We start from the raw sequence: 13,978 nt of genomic DNA on the forward strand, positions 1-13,978 counted from the left end.
AAGCAGTAACCATAGTCAGAATCTGTGTATTTGAGCGATATAAGTTTGGCAATTTTAATTGGAAAAATCTTCCGATCATGAAAAAGTATGCAAAAAATTAATCGGGGTTGAATAATTTGGGATACTACTGGCGACATGAATTAGTACCACCAACGATATTCAGGTTCATCTTTGCAATTATTGTTGAGTACATAACCAAATTTGTCGCCAACGCTCAAGCAGTAACCACTAGCACTAACAATTTGTCGTTTTTCGTTTAAGGTCCATTTTTTAGCGCTGGAAGGGCTGCTAGCATCGTCGCAATCGACTTGGTGAACATACCAACCTTTCCCTACCAAACATTTGTTACGTTCGTTTCTTAGTTGACCATCGATGAACTTCCACTTTTGTCCCGGCTGGTTACTCCACGGCTTGTGGAAAACATAAACGCCGTCTTCATAGACGCTCAAATATTCTCTGGAGAATTCATTGCGAAGTGGCCGGCCATCGACGGAAGACGAGGGAATAACAATTGCGTCTTCGCAGGCCATGTCCCAATTGTACCACAAGAAAGGCGGAGTTGAATCGCAAAGATCTTGAACGACGTACATCAGTCCACTTTTTGAACTCTTATAAGATAAGCACATGTTAAAGCCGTTGACGATTTGGAAACCGTGGCGATACCATTTCTGTCCAGCCCAGTCAGAATGGCAATCGTATTGATAAAGGTACAAGGACCACGACTGTATATCCCAGGCCGTCAAGCATTTGCCAAAATCATTTTTCAATTGGTTGTCCACAAATCGCCATCTCTGTCCTGCGGTATTTCGCCATTCCGATTCCAAAATAATTGACGCGGCTTCTTGGCTGGAGTCTCCCAGCACCGACAGATAGGCTTGACCGAACTCGTTCCGTAGAAGCCCGGTTTGATTGCTGGCGTTAAAGTCAACTTGGTTAACACAATCCTGATGGATGGATGGCTCAGCAATTAAGCTTGAATTAATATGGCTTGAATTCACTGGAACAATAAGAATGAAGTGACCAATACAGCCTCCGTGGTCATTAATAATTTGCGAGTTTTCTGTTCCATTTGAAGTTACTACAGTAACGATTTTCTTCATTTCTTCTTCTGACGATTGACAAGGTGTTTGAATAACCAATGACTCGATGATAATTTGATTTCGTAGTGGTTTTAAATATAGACTCAGGTATTCGTGAACGTCACGGGCGGCTCTCTTTGGTTTCAAAGAAAATCCAATGCCCGGAGGAATTTGAAAAATATTGTTCACTGTTTCGATCGGCAACCGGAATTCTTTCAAAGGAACCCAGTCCAAAATTAATGCTCGATCAACGGAGATGGCGATCACAGCCATGCCCTTTTCACTCACTGAGTGGAATCCTCCCGAAATAGCAGAATAAACATCGCTTTGAGATCCAGTTTCTGGAAGAACTATAACGATCCACTTCTTGGTTTCATACTTGTCTTCGAGAAACTGAAGCAGGGCGTCAGTCACGACTTCTCGCCCTTGGGTCCAATATTCTTTGATTACGTCACGCATTTCGTTGGGCACGTTGTCCTCATCCGGATGACAATTGAGCATTTCGGTCTCTAGTCTTTCAAGCAACAGACTGGAGGAATTGTGGATGGATTCTTTGAATGACGAACTATATTACGGCAATAAATGATTAAAATGAGTATAATTTTTTCGCTATCATCTAGATATGTATTTAGAAGAGTGGAAAATTTACCTGGTGCTCGACATCTTTTCATATTCGGCGCTTAACCATACTCCTGTCATTACAAGGCCCATTATGGCATTGATTTTAGTTTTCAAACGCATGCCGCACTAATAATATAAAGGAGACAAAAATTGTAAAGTAAAGGTAATTCAATTAATTATTACGCTCACACTTACTCCGGTAGCGTCACGCACGGTGGCAAAAATGTCTCCAGATGGACAGAACACATTAGTATTGCCTAGTAGACCGTCCATTAAGTGTTCAATATTTGTGTAAAGGTCGCTGGCTTCTTTGAAAAACAGTTGCAAATTTTCTTCGGTTGAATTTGCAAGAAATCCCTTGAAGAGTTTTTGGGTTTTTCCTATTTTTATTTCGTCAGGATAATAGCAAAGAGCTATGCCCATTTTCTCAAGTAATTTAATTATAGTTTGAAGTTCTTCCTTCAAATCGCTCAACTGTTCTTCGACACTGGAAAAATGGCTTATGATTTCCACTTGATTTTTTTCGGCTTCCACTGCCTCGTAAATGTCGATGATGCTTTCCACAGTAAATTGAAGGATGTTGATAATGGGCAGTCCTATCAAAAGGTCATGATGAACGACATTAAGATTTTTCCATGATCCAATGTTTTTGTCCAGAGGTACAAAAACTCTGAACTTCATTCCCTTATTATTCAAAGTTGTTGACGACGATATTAGCACAGTCAGTACTAAAACTAGACTGATATCCAAGTTGCTGTGTCTTTTTTTTTCATTTTTTGAATTCACTTATATTCCAGATGAGATGACTCTTGATGCACAGTTAATTTTTGTGGTATTAAATCAAGGTAGTTTAAAATTTATCTGAATCATGCAAAACAAAAAAAAATGCATTAGTTGTTGAAGGCAGACTAAAAATTTTGTATCATAAAAAATTGTGGAATAGATAAAGATAAGGGACTGTTATTGATATTGGAATACTGATAAAAAGCATATCGATTAAAAGGCCCCCCTCCAAAAAAAAAATAATAATAATATAATGGCGCTGGGGCCAATTTCAGACTATAAAAGATCGAGTCGTCTTGAAGCATTAAGATCAAGAATGTATATATTTACATTCTCTACCCTGCAAGCAGCCAATGACGTTTGCTAAATACGAATTTCTAATTATGTATCAGGTTAAAGGTTTTTGACGAATACGTAATAAGCATACCGGTATGTGAAATCTGCATGTACAGATGTAAACTAGATAAAGTGGCACAATGGATAAAAGAACACTCATCACTCAGCTACAAATTTCCGGTCGCGTGCTGTGTGGTCAACTTTGACAAAATCTCCTTCCCCCATCCCCTCCGAAATCCAAAATCAAGTAAAAAATGCACAATTACCCCATCTAGTGAAAATAATTTTTCCCACTCTCGCTTTCTGCTCAAAAAGTAATTTTTTTTTTGTTCGCTGCTACTAGTATGCGTAATCACACACCCGGCACAAGTGGTATATCGCCACCGCACTGGCACAACACAAAAAACGAGGGAATAATAAGGACCAAACAATGAAACAACTCTGAAATTGGGGTGGATCTGAATAATCTGGGTGAAGGAGGTCAACAACCAAACCCACGTTAAAGTAGTTGGGCAGGAACTAACACCAAAGTGGATTCATGGAAAGACCTTGAACAAGTTACAAAGAAATATACACACACAAATACAAGGAATTTTTTGAACTATCTAAGAAAACACAAGGAAATCAAATCCGCATTTTCTCATTTCCAACTGACATCTGTATATTTTTAATCAGACAATTCAATTCCAACTCTACAGACCGTTGTTAACCCAATTAATCTATTTTGTGAATTTCTTTATGATGTCCACAGCAAACAGAGGTTTCTGCTTATGTTACCCGAACAGACAATCGTCCCGCTTACAAGCCAAGCATGTGCTGCATAGCCCGACTAGCGACTTGTTACCCCAACGATGTCACATATGGGCCCAAAATTAAAGCGCCAAAAATGTTCCCCTATTTTTTACATATTGCAATTTCCCAGTGACAACACTCGCAAAAACTTGTAGGCACGGGAAGGAGGAAATGAGGCAGTATGGAAAATTGTTTTTTCCCTATTTTTCTTTCATGGAACGAGGGCAACATTTACAAAATTTGAACTGAAGTTTTTCTTTGTGGATTGGGAGAGGGTAGAGACGGTGCCAAAAGAAAAACAGCAACATCCCGGTTGAGAAAGAAGAAGAAAAAAAAATTCAATGAGAATTTAAGTGCGTGTGCATACTTCGGAAAGAAAGCTCTGGAAGAAAAGTTTAACAACTGAAAGCGAAAAAAAACCAAACAAAAAAACAAAAAACAAAAAAAAAAACAGAAAAAAGATTTTTTATATATAATATATAATCTGTTGGTTGCTTCCTTTTTGTAATATTTTTTATTTTTGTTTTAATCATTGTTTTTCTTTGTTTTTAGATTATGTATTTGCCCAACCTAATTATGTCCTTCTGTGTCGACCATTCCGGCTACTGTTGGTACTGGCAGCAGCAAAATCTAAAGCTGCAGACGCTGCTCCTGCTGGCACAGCCAAGCGGGCCTTAATGCGGAAGAGTTCTATATTGAGCGCTCCGCATATTTCCAGGCAGACGCGATGGCAGTAACGGTACAAGTCAATGGCTGCCCACAGCTGTTGAAAGAACGGTACAAAATAAGATTTACAGTAGCGTTCAGAAAATAACGAAATAATTGTTTACCAAACACAGCCACAGAACGTAATACTCCTGTATAAAGTTGTTGAAGTATTGGTTAAGGAAGAGAAGCGCAGGACCAATTAGCACTGAATCAAGGTAGTCCATCTCACTACGGGTCATGTGTGCAACCTTTACTTACGCACATCCACAAAAGCAAGGAAATTAGAAATTAATCATCTCACAGTCGGAAGGAAAAGTAATTACCACAAGTCGATTGGTGACTTTGGCAACGACCAATCCAAAGGCAATAATGTACAATGAAGGATGCTCCTCGAATATGTGTTCCTCGCTCTTGCAGGCAATAATGTAAGCCGGGACGATAACCAGACCTAGTGGAATGGCAGGAGATAGAACGCTAGTTCCCTGCTCGATCGAAGAAAGAATAATGAATGTCAACAAAAAACTCAATCAAACCAAAATGGATTAAGCAAGTTAAAAGAACGGGAATCTAAGCAAAGGGAAAACTTTGAAAACAAGACGTTATAAAAAGCACAAAGACGGAAGGAGGAAAAACATACAGCCACTGTGGATCCGTTTTTGCCAGCTCCTCCACGTAGGATGACTCTCATTGATGAAATTCCAATGATGGCGTAGATAGTTAGAGTCAGGGTTCCAGGTAACAGGACGCAAGAGCAATTCAACCAGCTCAACTACTCCAGTCACAGGGAACGTCACAGCACAAAGACACAAGCAAGACATGTGCGAACCAGCCACCAACAGACAAGTTTGGATTTTTGTCGCCATCCATAGTGGAAAAGGGAAAAAATGTCAAGGCCGACATTAGTTCAGACAGACAGTGCAGAAACTAGAATGATTAGTTAATCGCATCGAAAATGAACGAGGTGTATCGCGTCCATCACCAAAGAAATGTGAGGGTTGAGCAATGTCTTCAAGGAAAGCGCGCAGAGAATGAGCGTGGGCGTAGGCCAGATTTTGCAGGTCTACTTACGGCAATTGTCGATCCATTTTTCCCTGTTCCGCCACTCAAAATGCAGCCCAAGTACTCGGTGAAGAATGTGTACGACTGGGCAAGAAACACCGACACTACCACGGCGATATTCCACCCGAACCCCATCATTGGTAACTTATTTGAGAAATATGTCGATTGGGAATATATATACATGGAGGGACGGTATAGAACACAGTTGAAATCTAACCTAACCTCCCACAGCTAACGAATCCCATTACACTCTAAAATCGCTATACTTAAACACTAAAAAGAAACTATAACCAAAAATAAAAAATAAAATAAATGATATCAAAATATACTTACATTCTGTTGCCACATGTTACTGCCGAAGATAAAGGTCAATAAATGCAATCCCATGATCCCATACTGGGCTTCGGTCACGTCAATTTTCCCGAATCTTAATGTACCTGTAGGGATTAATAATTTGATCGTTACATTTGTGACGATAAAACTCTGTCCAACCACCTCGATCCCATCCTTTATCATTCCGAAATTATGGATGAGGAATAAGTACTGACCTGAGACGTACGTCTGCCAGTGTGCGCAGTAAAAGAGGGCAAAGCCAGTGAAGCACTGAAAGAACATCCACCATGGATGCGTGCCTAGTCCAACAGTGACACATGCAGCCAAGGCAACGAAAACTATGGTAAAAGAATATGTTCATTAATAATTTTTAATTAAAATATTATATTTTAATGAAATTACCGGTGGACAACGAATCACATCCATGATCAAACAGTTCGCCCAAAGGCGAGGAAGAATTGGTCCGGCGAGCTTGTTTTCCATCTATCGCATCTAGAGTTTGGTAGATGAAAATTCCAGCAGCGCACATGAGAGCCGCCCATCTTGGGGACTGGTGATAAGAAAATCTTAATGAACTCTGTGCATCAGGAAATGAGCAAGACTCGCCATGCATAGCTAATCTAATCAATATGATTTATTTATTTTATTTGTACAAACAAATGACCTAAAATCTTTATAATGGATGAATGGAAAACATGTTTTCTTTGAGCTTTAAAACAAATACTAGGATAAGTAATCTAAAATGCAAAAAAATAAAATACATAAACTACTTGACATTACAAGGCAAATATGATTAAGCTACTAAATACATTTGCAATCAGAGTAAGTACAGTACTATGTCTACAAACTAACTGATTCAATGGTAAACTTATTTGGCAATCCCATACCTCCCCTTAAAATTCAAATGGTCTTCTATCATGATAAATGTAGATTCAAAATTGTAATATATCATGTAGTCTAGTTGTACCTCTTCTTTCCCATCAGGATTATAGTAGACAAGCACCAGTGAAGTCAAAATGTTTACAAAGAGCCCTGTAATGGTAATTAAGTTGGGGGCTAGCCATAAAGGCAAACACTGCACTACCCAATTCCACCATGGCTGAAGAAATGGTTCAAGAATGCTCGAGCTGGTGCAACTGTATTTGTGTTCACTCAGGCGCTTCAGTTGTGTGTCGTCCAACACTGGTTTAAATTTCATTTTTGCAGTTATTCTGCAAAAAAAAGTGTGGATGAAAACAATGCCTTAATCAAGAAACGTGGTGGTTGCTCTTAATAAGAACGTAAGGGATTTACACTTACCAAACAATAAATAGCAAGTTATGTCACTAAGCATTATAAATCCCTCCCTCACTTGATTATGCAACAGTGTTTAACACTGCACAGTAACAAGCTGCACAAGAAAATAAGATATGCTGTTGACGGAGCGTAGCGTGAGTAAAAAAAATTCGCAAAATATCTTGTTCAAGCCAGAAATAGAAATAGAACTAAATTCTGCTGTACAGCTGTACTCTGTACCGTCCCCCTTTTTTCCCTTCTTACGTGTTGCAATCCGCGCAGCGTAGACAACCACTTATGCGACTCCGCCGGACTCGAAGAAAACTTTTCGAACCATTTAAACAAAAATAAACTCTTTCAATACTTATCGAAAAATTAATTTGTAAATATAAATATAAAAAATTTACGTCGAAATCACGATATTTCGGCAATCCGTGATTCCGTGTCAATCAAATAATGTCCAACTGGGACAACTTGCATTTTTATTTGGAAGAGGCGTAAATTATAACTTATGCTGCAAAAATTTGTTCTTTTTTTAGATTAAGTGAGTTAATTATCAAATACTCACATTTACTACTTTTTAAATAGAAATTATGTTTTATTACATTTTAAACAACTAAGGTAACTAAGGTTGTTTACTATTTGACCAATAGATGCCTAGCTATAGACTCAGTGAATAACCGGCAGAGGGCTATTGAGCGAGCTTACACTTGTCACCCCGGTTCATGATCTTCTGTGGTGTCTACGATTAATGGCGTCGGCTAAGATCTTTTAGTTAATGCACATGTGATTAAAAGAACAACGTAAGAGGATATAATCACGTGTGCTATAAGTACGGTGTCGTTTTTTACAGTTTGTTTGTGATTCTATAGGCTTTGAGGTATGTCATTGTCTCCGACGTCTTTCATCCATCACCAGAGAGCTCCAGTGTGAACACCAGCCGCAGACATTGGGCGCATCGCGAGTAAACACGCCAAAAATCGAGCGAAGTGTGCTGATTCACACACTGTTAAAGTTTTCGGACTGAATCAGCCATCAACAATGGCTACAGTCCAAGAGCCTCAGGGGGATGCCATCAGGACTGAAATGCAGGATCAAGAGATGGAGAGTCTGGATCCTAAAGAGGCTGACATAATGGAGGAGAGTCGGGATGATAGAGACTCCATTCAAGAAGAAATGATTACAGATTCACAGATCAGAGATGACACTTCAAAAGACGATTCAGGCTTGGAGGATGATGATTCTAGACCTGAAGCTACTTTTAGATATGAAGTTTCTCACATTAGTAAACTGAAGGAGACTGTGTTATCTCCCCCTTGCTACATTCGCAATTTGCCTTGGAAAATTATGGTAAAAGTTATTTGTTAATTGCAACTAAGTTGTAAACACTAATTTTTGTTTTTATTTTTCAGGTGATGCCACGAAACACCTCACCCCAGCAAGACAGGGCACCACAAAAGTTTCTCGGCTTCTTTCTCCAATGTAATGGGGAATCAGAATCCTCTTCGTGGTCATGTAATGCTGTTGCAGATCTGCGCTTGCTGTCCCAAAAAGAGGGAGTTGAGGATTTCTCAAGAAAGATCCAGCATCTGTTTTTTAGCAAAGAAAATGACTGGGGCTTCAGCCACTTTATGAATTGGACTGAAGTCCTTGATCCAGAAAGAGGTTATTGTAAGGACGACACAATCACGCTTGAAGTGCACGTCAATGCTGAAGCTCCGCATGGGGTTAGCTGGGATTCCAAGAAGCACACCGGTTTCGTCGGACTGAAAAACCAAGGAGCCACCTGCTACATGAATTCGTTGCTCCAGACACTCTTTTTTACCAATCAAGTAAGTTTACTTATTTATTCAGAAAATACTGTTGCTAATTATGATTATTTTCGAAATTCAGTTACGGAAGGCGGTTTATAAAATGCCCACAGAGAGTGATGACACCCAACGAAGCGTTGCCTTGGCGTTGCAGCGAGTCTTTTATGAACTTCAGTTTAGCGATCGCCCTGTCGGAACGAAGAAACTGACAAAGAGTTTTGGTTGGGAAACGCTTGATTCCTTCATGCAGCACGACGTCCAGGTAACTAAGCTCCAAAATCTTTCTTATCGTATCGGTCAGCTTTCTAACTGTGCTTGCAACGTGTAGGAATTCTTAAGAGTTCTGTTGGATAAGCTGGAAAGCAAAATGAAGGGAACGTGTGTTGAAGGCACAGTTCCTAGGCTTTTTGCGGGTAAAATGGTTTCGTTCATCAAATGTAAACACGTAGACTACACTTCATCACGAGCTGAAACATTCTACGATATTCAGTTGAGTGTCAAAGGGAAACGAAACATCTTGGAATCGTTCAAAGTAAGTGTTCTGTTTCTTTCTGCCTTAAGTATGTTAACTAATGTTTCGTCTTCTTTAGGATTACGTTGCCACCGAGACATTGGACGGAGATAACAAATACGACGCAGGAGAACATGGACATCAAGAGGCTGAGAAAGGTGTGATCTTCGCCAGCTTCCCTCCCGTACTTCATCTTCATCTAATGAGATTTCAATACGATCCGGTTACAGATTGTTCGATCAAATTCAACGACAGGTATTTATTTTAACTCAGTTGATCAAATCTTAATCTAAAATTTCTCGTGTGTTGTAGATTCGAATTTTACGACAAGCTGGATTTGAATCCGTATCTACAGGCGCCCGAGTCTTCTTCAGCCACTTATACTCTCCACGCCGTCTTGGTTCACAGTGGGGATAACCACGGTGGCCACTACGTTGTGTTTATTAATCCAAAAGGCGACGGAAGATGGTGCAAGTTTGATGATGATGTTGTTTCCCGCTGCACCAAGCAAGAGGCAATCGATTACAATTTTGGAGGAGCTGATGAAGAAGGTTAGTTATAATGCAACATTGTAGAATTGGAAGTAGTAAGGCTCAACTTTATTTTATTTCCTGTGCTAGGTTCACTCAACATTAAGCAGTGCACCAACGCTTACATGTTAGTGTATATCAGAGACTCGACACTACGATCGGTTCTGCAGGACACTACCGAACGCGATATTCCTCGCGAACTCGTAGCTAGACTCTCAGAAGAGCGTAGACTTGAGGCTCTCAAACGGAAGGAGCGCAACGAAGCTCATCTTTTCATGACAGTCCAGTTAGTGACAGAAGATAACTTCCAAGGTATGTATTGAAATAGACAAGTCCGTTGATTGCATCTTGTTGACCGATATCCAATTGATCAATGTTCTTAATTTAGGTCATCAAGGGTTTGATTTATATGACCCAGAACAGGGTGTATCGATAAACTTGAGAATTAGGAAACTAGCCACCTATCAAGAGCTAACGGAATTGATTGCCTCTACCACGCGTTACAATGTCGATCAGTTCCGAATTTGGCCAATGGCTGGGCGAACCAATAACACAATGCGTCCCAAAGCACTAGATTGGGAATCGGACCTTGGCAAGTGTGTAACCGATGTGGCTGACAACTGCAATCCTTGGACTTGTTTCCTGGAATTATTGCCGCCGGATTCGGGGCTCTCGGCCTTGCCTCCATTCCAACAGGATCGAATGGTCTTATTGTTTTTCAAGTACTACGATCCAACAACCCGCCAGATTCACTATGCTGGACATCATTATGCCTTGATCAAGCGGCCATTGGCCGACCTCGTCCCCATTTTACTCCAAAGAGCCGGCCTTCCACCTCACACACAGTTGGAGTTGTACGAGGAGGTAAAAGCAGTTGATTAACTTTGTTTGATTGTTACCTAGTTCGATTCTAAACCAGTAATATTAAATTTCTCTTTTGAAATACAGGTCAAACCCGGCATGATTGACACCATAGAACATATTGACAAACCACTGGAAACTATTTTGGAGGAACTTATGGATGGAGACATCATTTGTTACCAAAAGTATGATCCAGAAGTGATGGGTTCGCAGTTAGGCACGGTCAAGAAATATTTCTATGACCTGCTTCACCGAATCGAAGTCACATTCTGTGACAAAACGAACCCGTTGGACGTGACAGGATTCACCCTCAGCATGTCGGAGGATTTGGGTTACGATCAAGTGGCTCGACTAGTCGGTGACAGAATCGGATACCCTCCTAACATGCTCCAGTTCTTCAAGAGTCAAGGGCAAGATTGTTGCATCTTAGAACCCCATTGATTTTTTATTGTACTAACTTTCCCTTTGAATATTCAGTTACAGAGAGGGCCCCGGTCCATCGATTCGCTATCACTGGGAAACATCACTGAAGGAGATGGTGACCTCGGCCAAAGTCAAGCAACCCAAAAAGCTATTTTACTTGAGGCTGACCATGCCCATCACCGAATTAGAGAGCAAGAGGCAATTCAAATGCACCTGGGTAGATTCCCGTCTCAAGGTAATTTGCTGCCATATTATGGAATTAAGTGTCAAAAAATAAATTTGCTTTGCTTTTACGCTAGGATGAGAAAGAGTTGACATTGTATCCAGCAAAAACAGCAACAGTAGCAGAGTTGTTGGAAGAAGCCCGAAAGCACATGACTTTATCAGAAAATGGTTCTGGAAAACTTAGGTTAGTAAACAACTGTAATTTTATAAACTAAACGGAATAGGTTCTAAATTACCTTAAATCGTCCCCAGATTATTGGAGATAGTGAGTTACAAGATTCAAAGTATTGTCTATGAGGAGATTCGACTCGATATGCTGAACACGAGCCCTCCACGATGGTTCCGAGTTGAGGAGATTCCAAAAGACGAGCTTGAAATAGGCGATGATGAACTTCTTATTCCAGTAGCTCATTTTTCCAAAGAAATCTATTCTGGGTTTGGCATTCCCTTTCTCTTAAAAGTGAGGGAAGCTGAACCCTTTTCTCAAGTCAAAGGTATTGAACAATTTCGCGTTGAAGTGATTTACGTAGATATAACTTATCTTAACCTTTCGCGAGTAGAGAGGATACAAAAAAGACTCGAGGTCCCGGATAAAGAGTTTGAAAAATATAAATTTGCTGTCGTAGTGATGACTCGCATTCGCAATCTAACGGAGACCCCTGAATTGACTCTCAACCTGGAAGATTTTAAGCCTCCACTCAATCAGCGTATGTTTCTTGCAACTTTTGATTGATTTATTCATCACAGGTCATTCTAGTTTATTAATTTGGATTTTCTGTTCAGAGCCTTTAGTGCAGATGCGACCTTGGTTAGGTATCGACCATGTGAACAAGGCACCTAAACGTACGCGCTACAGCTATTACGAAAAGGCCATCAAGATTTACAACTAACTCAAAAAGAAATAATGCAGTTTGATTCCTAAAATGGGGTATCTTAATTTCAATCGCTTAAAAAAGGAGGGAAGAAGTTGAAGGAGATGCGATTACAAGAAGCTCCCTGTAACAGGTTCAAATTGGATTCCCATTTTGTAAAGTCACTGAACCTCCATCCCCAATGTAACCCTCCACCAGCTCCTTTCAACTCGCTCATCTTGATATGACGGCTTTTCCAACACTTCGTCTCGATTGATGTCTTTCCTCTGTTCTGAAGCCATTAAATTATTTTTAAGTGAATGCTCCCCCCCCCCCTATTTTCCACTCTTCACTTAATGATTTTTAATTTCTATTTTTCCCATTCGGAATTCTTTCTTACTTCTTAAGGATTTTTGTAGGGGAAATCCTATGAAGATAAGGCGCAGACGAGGTCGAGATTGTTGGAAAGGTGACTGGATTCGTTTCTTTATTATTATTTTTTTTTTTCGAAACTTCAAAATGTTCTACCCCTGCTACTACCGCGGTTTGTGCCGCGAATGTTGATAATGTGCTAATAATTGAAGCTAGAGTGAGAAATTAAAAATTTGAAAACACTGGTTATTTCTTGCGATTTTCTTGTTTTGGTTTTTATATTTTTTTCTGAACAGGTTTCGTTTTCTTTATAGGTTTCGTATCTTTTAATTGTAGATTGTCTCACTAGATGGCCATCCAAGCGAAAACAACAAGAATTTTTTTTTTAAATGATGTTACGTGACGTGTAAATGCGAACAGAACTACTTCGGTTCTGAAATGATCATTGGCAATTCAAATTCTTTGCGTCGTTGCTAGTTCAAATTTTAATTTGACAGAATAGGTCGTCATAAAATAGTAGAAATGGAATTTGATTCAAGAGTGCTACATTTAATTACTTTGTCAATTTTTTTAATGTTTCAGTCGAAATGTCATTCCCACTCAACTGGTCTGACTGATGTGAGATCTTCCTCTCTGTTAAATATACCCAGGAATCTTTCTTCACTAAAAACATGAACAGTTAACAGTACATACAGAACTGGAAGACGGGCATACCAGCAGTAGCATAGTAGCGCATAGTAGCAGTACGGAGAGTTTGGGTATGTTCTACTTCTAAACATAGGCTTTGCAACAACACAATTTATATTACGTATTGCAACGTAAGTTACATTTTCATAAGAGAAGATCTTTCTTTTCAACGCATGTTATAATAGGAAAATTTAATTAATTTAATCCCCTTTCCTCTTAAACTTTTATAAATATCGTCGTATAGTATTTTGTTAATTTAAATTTCATAAAAAGAAATACGTACACAAAAAATTTGTCTGAAAAAAGAACCCCGAAAACAGCCAAAGCAAAAGTGCAAACGATTCAAAATAATAAAAAAAAATACTTCCGGTTTCTAATTGGACTTTATCTTACCGTACCTCATTTTCCACTATCGTAGTCATTTCCCGATATTCGCTGCAACTTCGCAAGTACTACAGTATCTTTGATCTATGGAAAGCCAAATTAGAAGCTTTTTATTTCGAAAAATAAATAGGAGCGATATCTAGAAGTAGCAAAAATGCTGTTAATTTTGACCCGCATTCGTTTAAATTTAGCCGTCCGTCCTAGTTTATGAAAAAATGTAATACATCAATGAATAATAGAGAAAAACTATTAAGTACGTATACGAAGAAGATTGAGGAACACTGACGAGCTTAGTTGTTTCCGGGAACGAAACTCTTTAATTAAAAATGGTTACATT

The 13,978-nt window shown here is 39.4% G+C and overlaps 3 protein-coding genes across 6 annotated transcripts; 1 reads left to right on the top strand and 2 right to left on the bottom strand.

Moving 5' to 3' along the window:
* Positions 1-6: 6 nt before the first annotated feature.
* On the bottom strand, positions 7-3,204 carry LOC124205969. Its single transcript, XM_046603570.1, has 4 exons — positions 2,911-3,204; positions 1,896-2,561; positions 1,729-1,826; positions 7-1,644 (listed from the first exon to the last, which is right to left on the bottom strand). The coding sequence occupies exons 2-4, from the start codon at positions 2,379-2,381 to the stop codon at positions 141-143; spliced, it is 2,088 nt and encodes a 695-aa protein (XP_046459526.1). The 5' UTR covers positions 2,382-2,561; positions 2,911-3,204; the 3' UTR covers positions 7-140.
* Positions 3,205-3,454: 250 nt separating this feature from the next.
* Positions 3,455-7,234, bottom strand: LOC124205970 (cholinephosphotransferase 1-like). Of its 3 annotated transcripts, none has more exons than XM_046603573.1 (10): positions 7,011-7,234; positions 6,679-6,922; positions 6,114-6,261; positions 5,927-6,049; positions 5,712-5,815; positions 4,957-5,088; positions 4,643-4,801; positions 4,442-4,567; positions 4,182-4,374; positions 3,455-4,013 (listed from the first exon to the last, which is right to left on the bottom strand). In XM_046603573.1, exons 2-9 carry the CDS (start codon positions 6,907-6,909, stop codon positions 4,186-4,188), a joined length of 1,212 nt encoding a protein of 403 aa, XP_046459529.1. In that variant the 5' UTR covers positions 6,910-6,922; positions 7,011-7,234; the 3' UTR covers positions 3,455-4,013; positions 4,182-4,185. The 3 variants fall into 3 exon arrangements, with proteins under 3 accessions (XP_046459529.1, XP_046459528.1, XP_046459527.1); XM_046603572.1 differs by lacking the exon at positions 4,957-5,088 and adding an exon at positions 5,388-5,522 and having other exon boundaries at positions 3,455-3,993; XM_046603571.1 differs by lacking the exon at positions 4,957-5,088 and adding an exon at positions 5,388-5,522.
* Positions 7,235-7,657: 423 nt separating this feature from the next.
* LOC124206328 (ubiquitin carboxyl-terminal hydrolase 7-like) lies at positions 7,658-12,815 on the top strand. 2 transcript variants are annotated; one of them, XM_046604071.1, is made up of 15 exons: positions 7,658-7,789; positions 7,859-8,336; positions 8,399-8,818; positions 8,880-9,059; positions 9,126-9,329; positions 9,388-9,563; positions 9,621-9,859; positions 9,929-10,150; positions 10,227-10,702; positions 10,787-11,109; positions 11,177-11,357; positions 11,422-11,531; positions 11,600-11,841; positions 11,908-12,054; positions 12,131-12,815. In XM_046604071.1, exons 2-15 carry the CDS (start codon positions 8,028-8,030, stop codon positions 12,235-12,237), a joined length of 3,336 nt encoding a protein of 1,111 aa, XP_046460027.1. In that variant the 5' UTR covers positions 7,658-7,789; positions 7,859-8,027; the 3' UTR covers positions 12,238-12,815. The 2 variants fall into 2 exon arrangements, with proteins under 2 accessions (XP_046460027.1, XP_046460028.1); XM_046604072.1 differs by having other exon boundaries at positions 7,677-7,789; positions 11,183-11,357.
* The last annotated feature ends 1,163 nt before the right edge of the window (positions 12,816-13,978 follow it).

Source organism: Daphnia pulex, chromosome 10, assembly GCF_021134715.1.
Source record: "Daphnia pulex isolate KAP4 chromosome 10, ASM2113471v1".
NCBI lineage: Eukaryota > Metazoa > Arthropoda > Branchiopoda > Diplostraca > Daphniidae > Daphnia > Daphnia pulex.

Coding starts and splice junctions, on each gene's coding strand:
- LOC124205969 (XM_046603570.1), bottom strand. CDS start 2,381: ATGAAGTTCAGAGTTTTTGTACCTCTGGACAAAAACATTGGATCATGG. Junction 1,827..1,895: donor CCGTGCGTGACGCTACCGGA/GTAAGTGTGAGC, acceptor TTATATTATTAG/TGCGGCATGCGTTTGAAAAC. Junction 1,645..1,728: donor GAAAAGATGTCGAGCACCAG/GTAAATTTTCCA, acceptor GCCGTAATATAG/TTCGTCATTCAAAGAATCCA.
- LOC124205970 (XM_046603572.1), bottom strand. CDS start 6,909: ATGAAATTTAAACCAGTGTTGGACGACACACAACTGAAGCGCCTGAGT. Junction 6,050..6,113: donor ATGTGATTCGTTGTCCACCG/GTAATTTCATTA, acceptor CTTTTACCATAG/TTTTCGTTGCCTTGGCTGCA. Junction 4,568..4,642: donor AAGTCACCAATCGACTTGTG/GTAATTACTTTT, acceptor GCGTAAGTAAAG/GTTGCACACATGACCCGTAG.
- LOC124206328 (XM_046604071.1), top strand. CDS start 8,028: ATGGCTACAGTCCAAGAGCCTCAGGGGGATGCCATCAGGACTGAAATG. Junction 11,842..11,907: donor ACCCTTTTCTCAAGTCAAAG/GTATTGAACAAT, acceptor TTTCGCGAGTAG/AGAGGATACAAAAAAGACTC. Junction 12,055..12,130: donor TAAGCCTCCACTCAATCAGC/GTATGTTTCTTG, acceptor TTTTCTGTTCAG/AGCCTTTAGTGCAGATGCGA.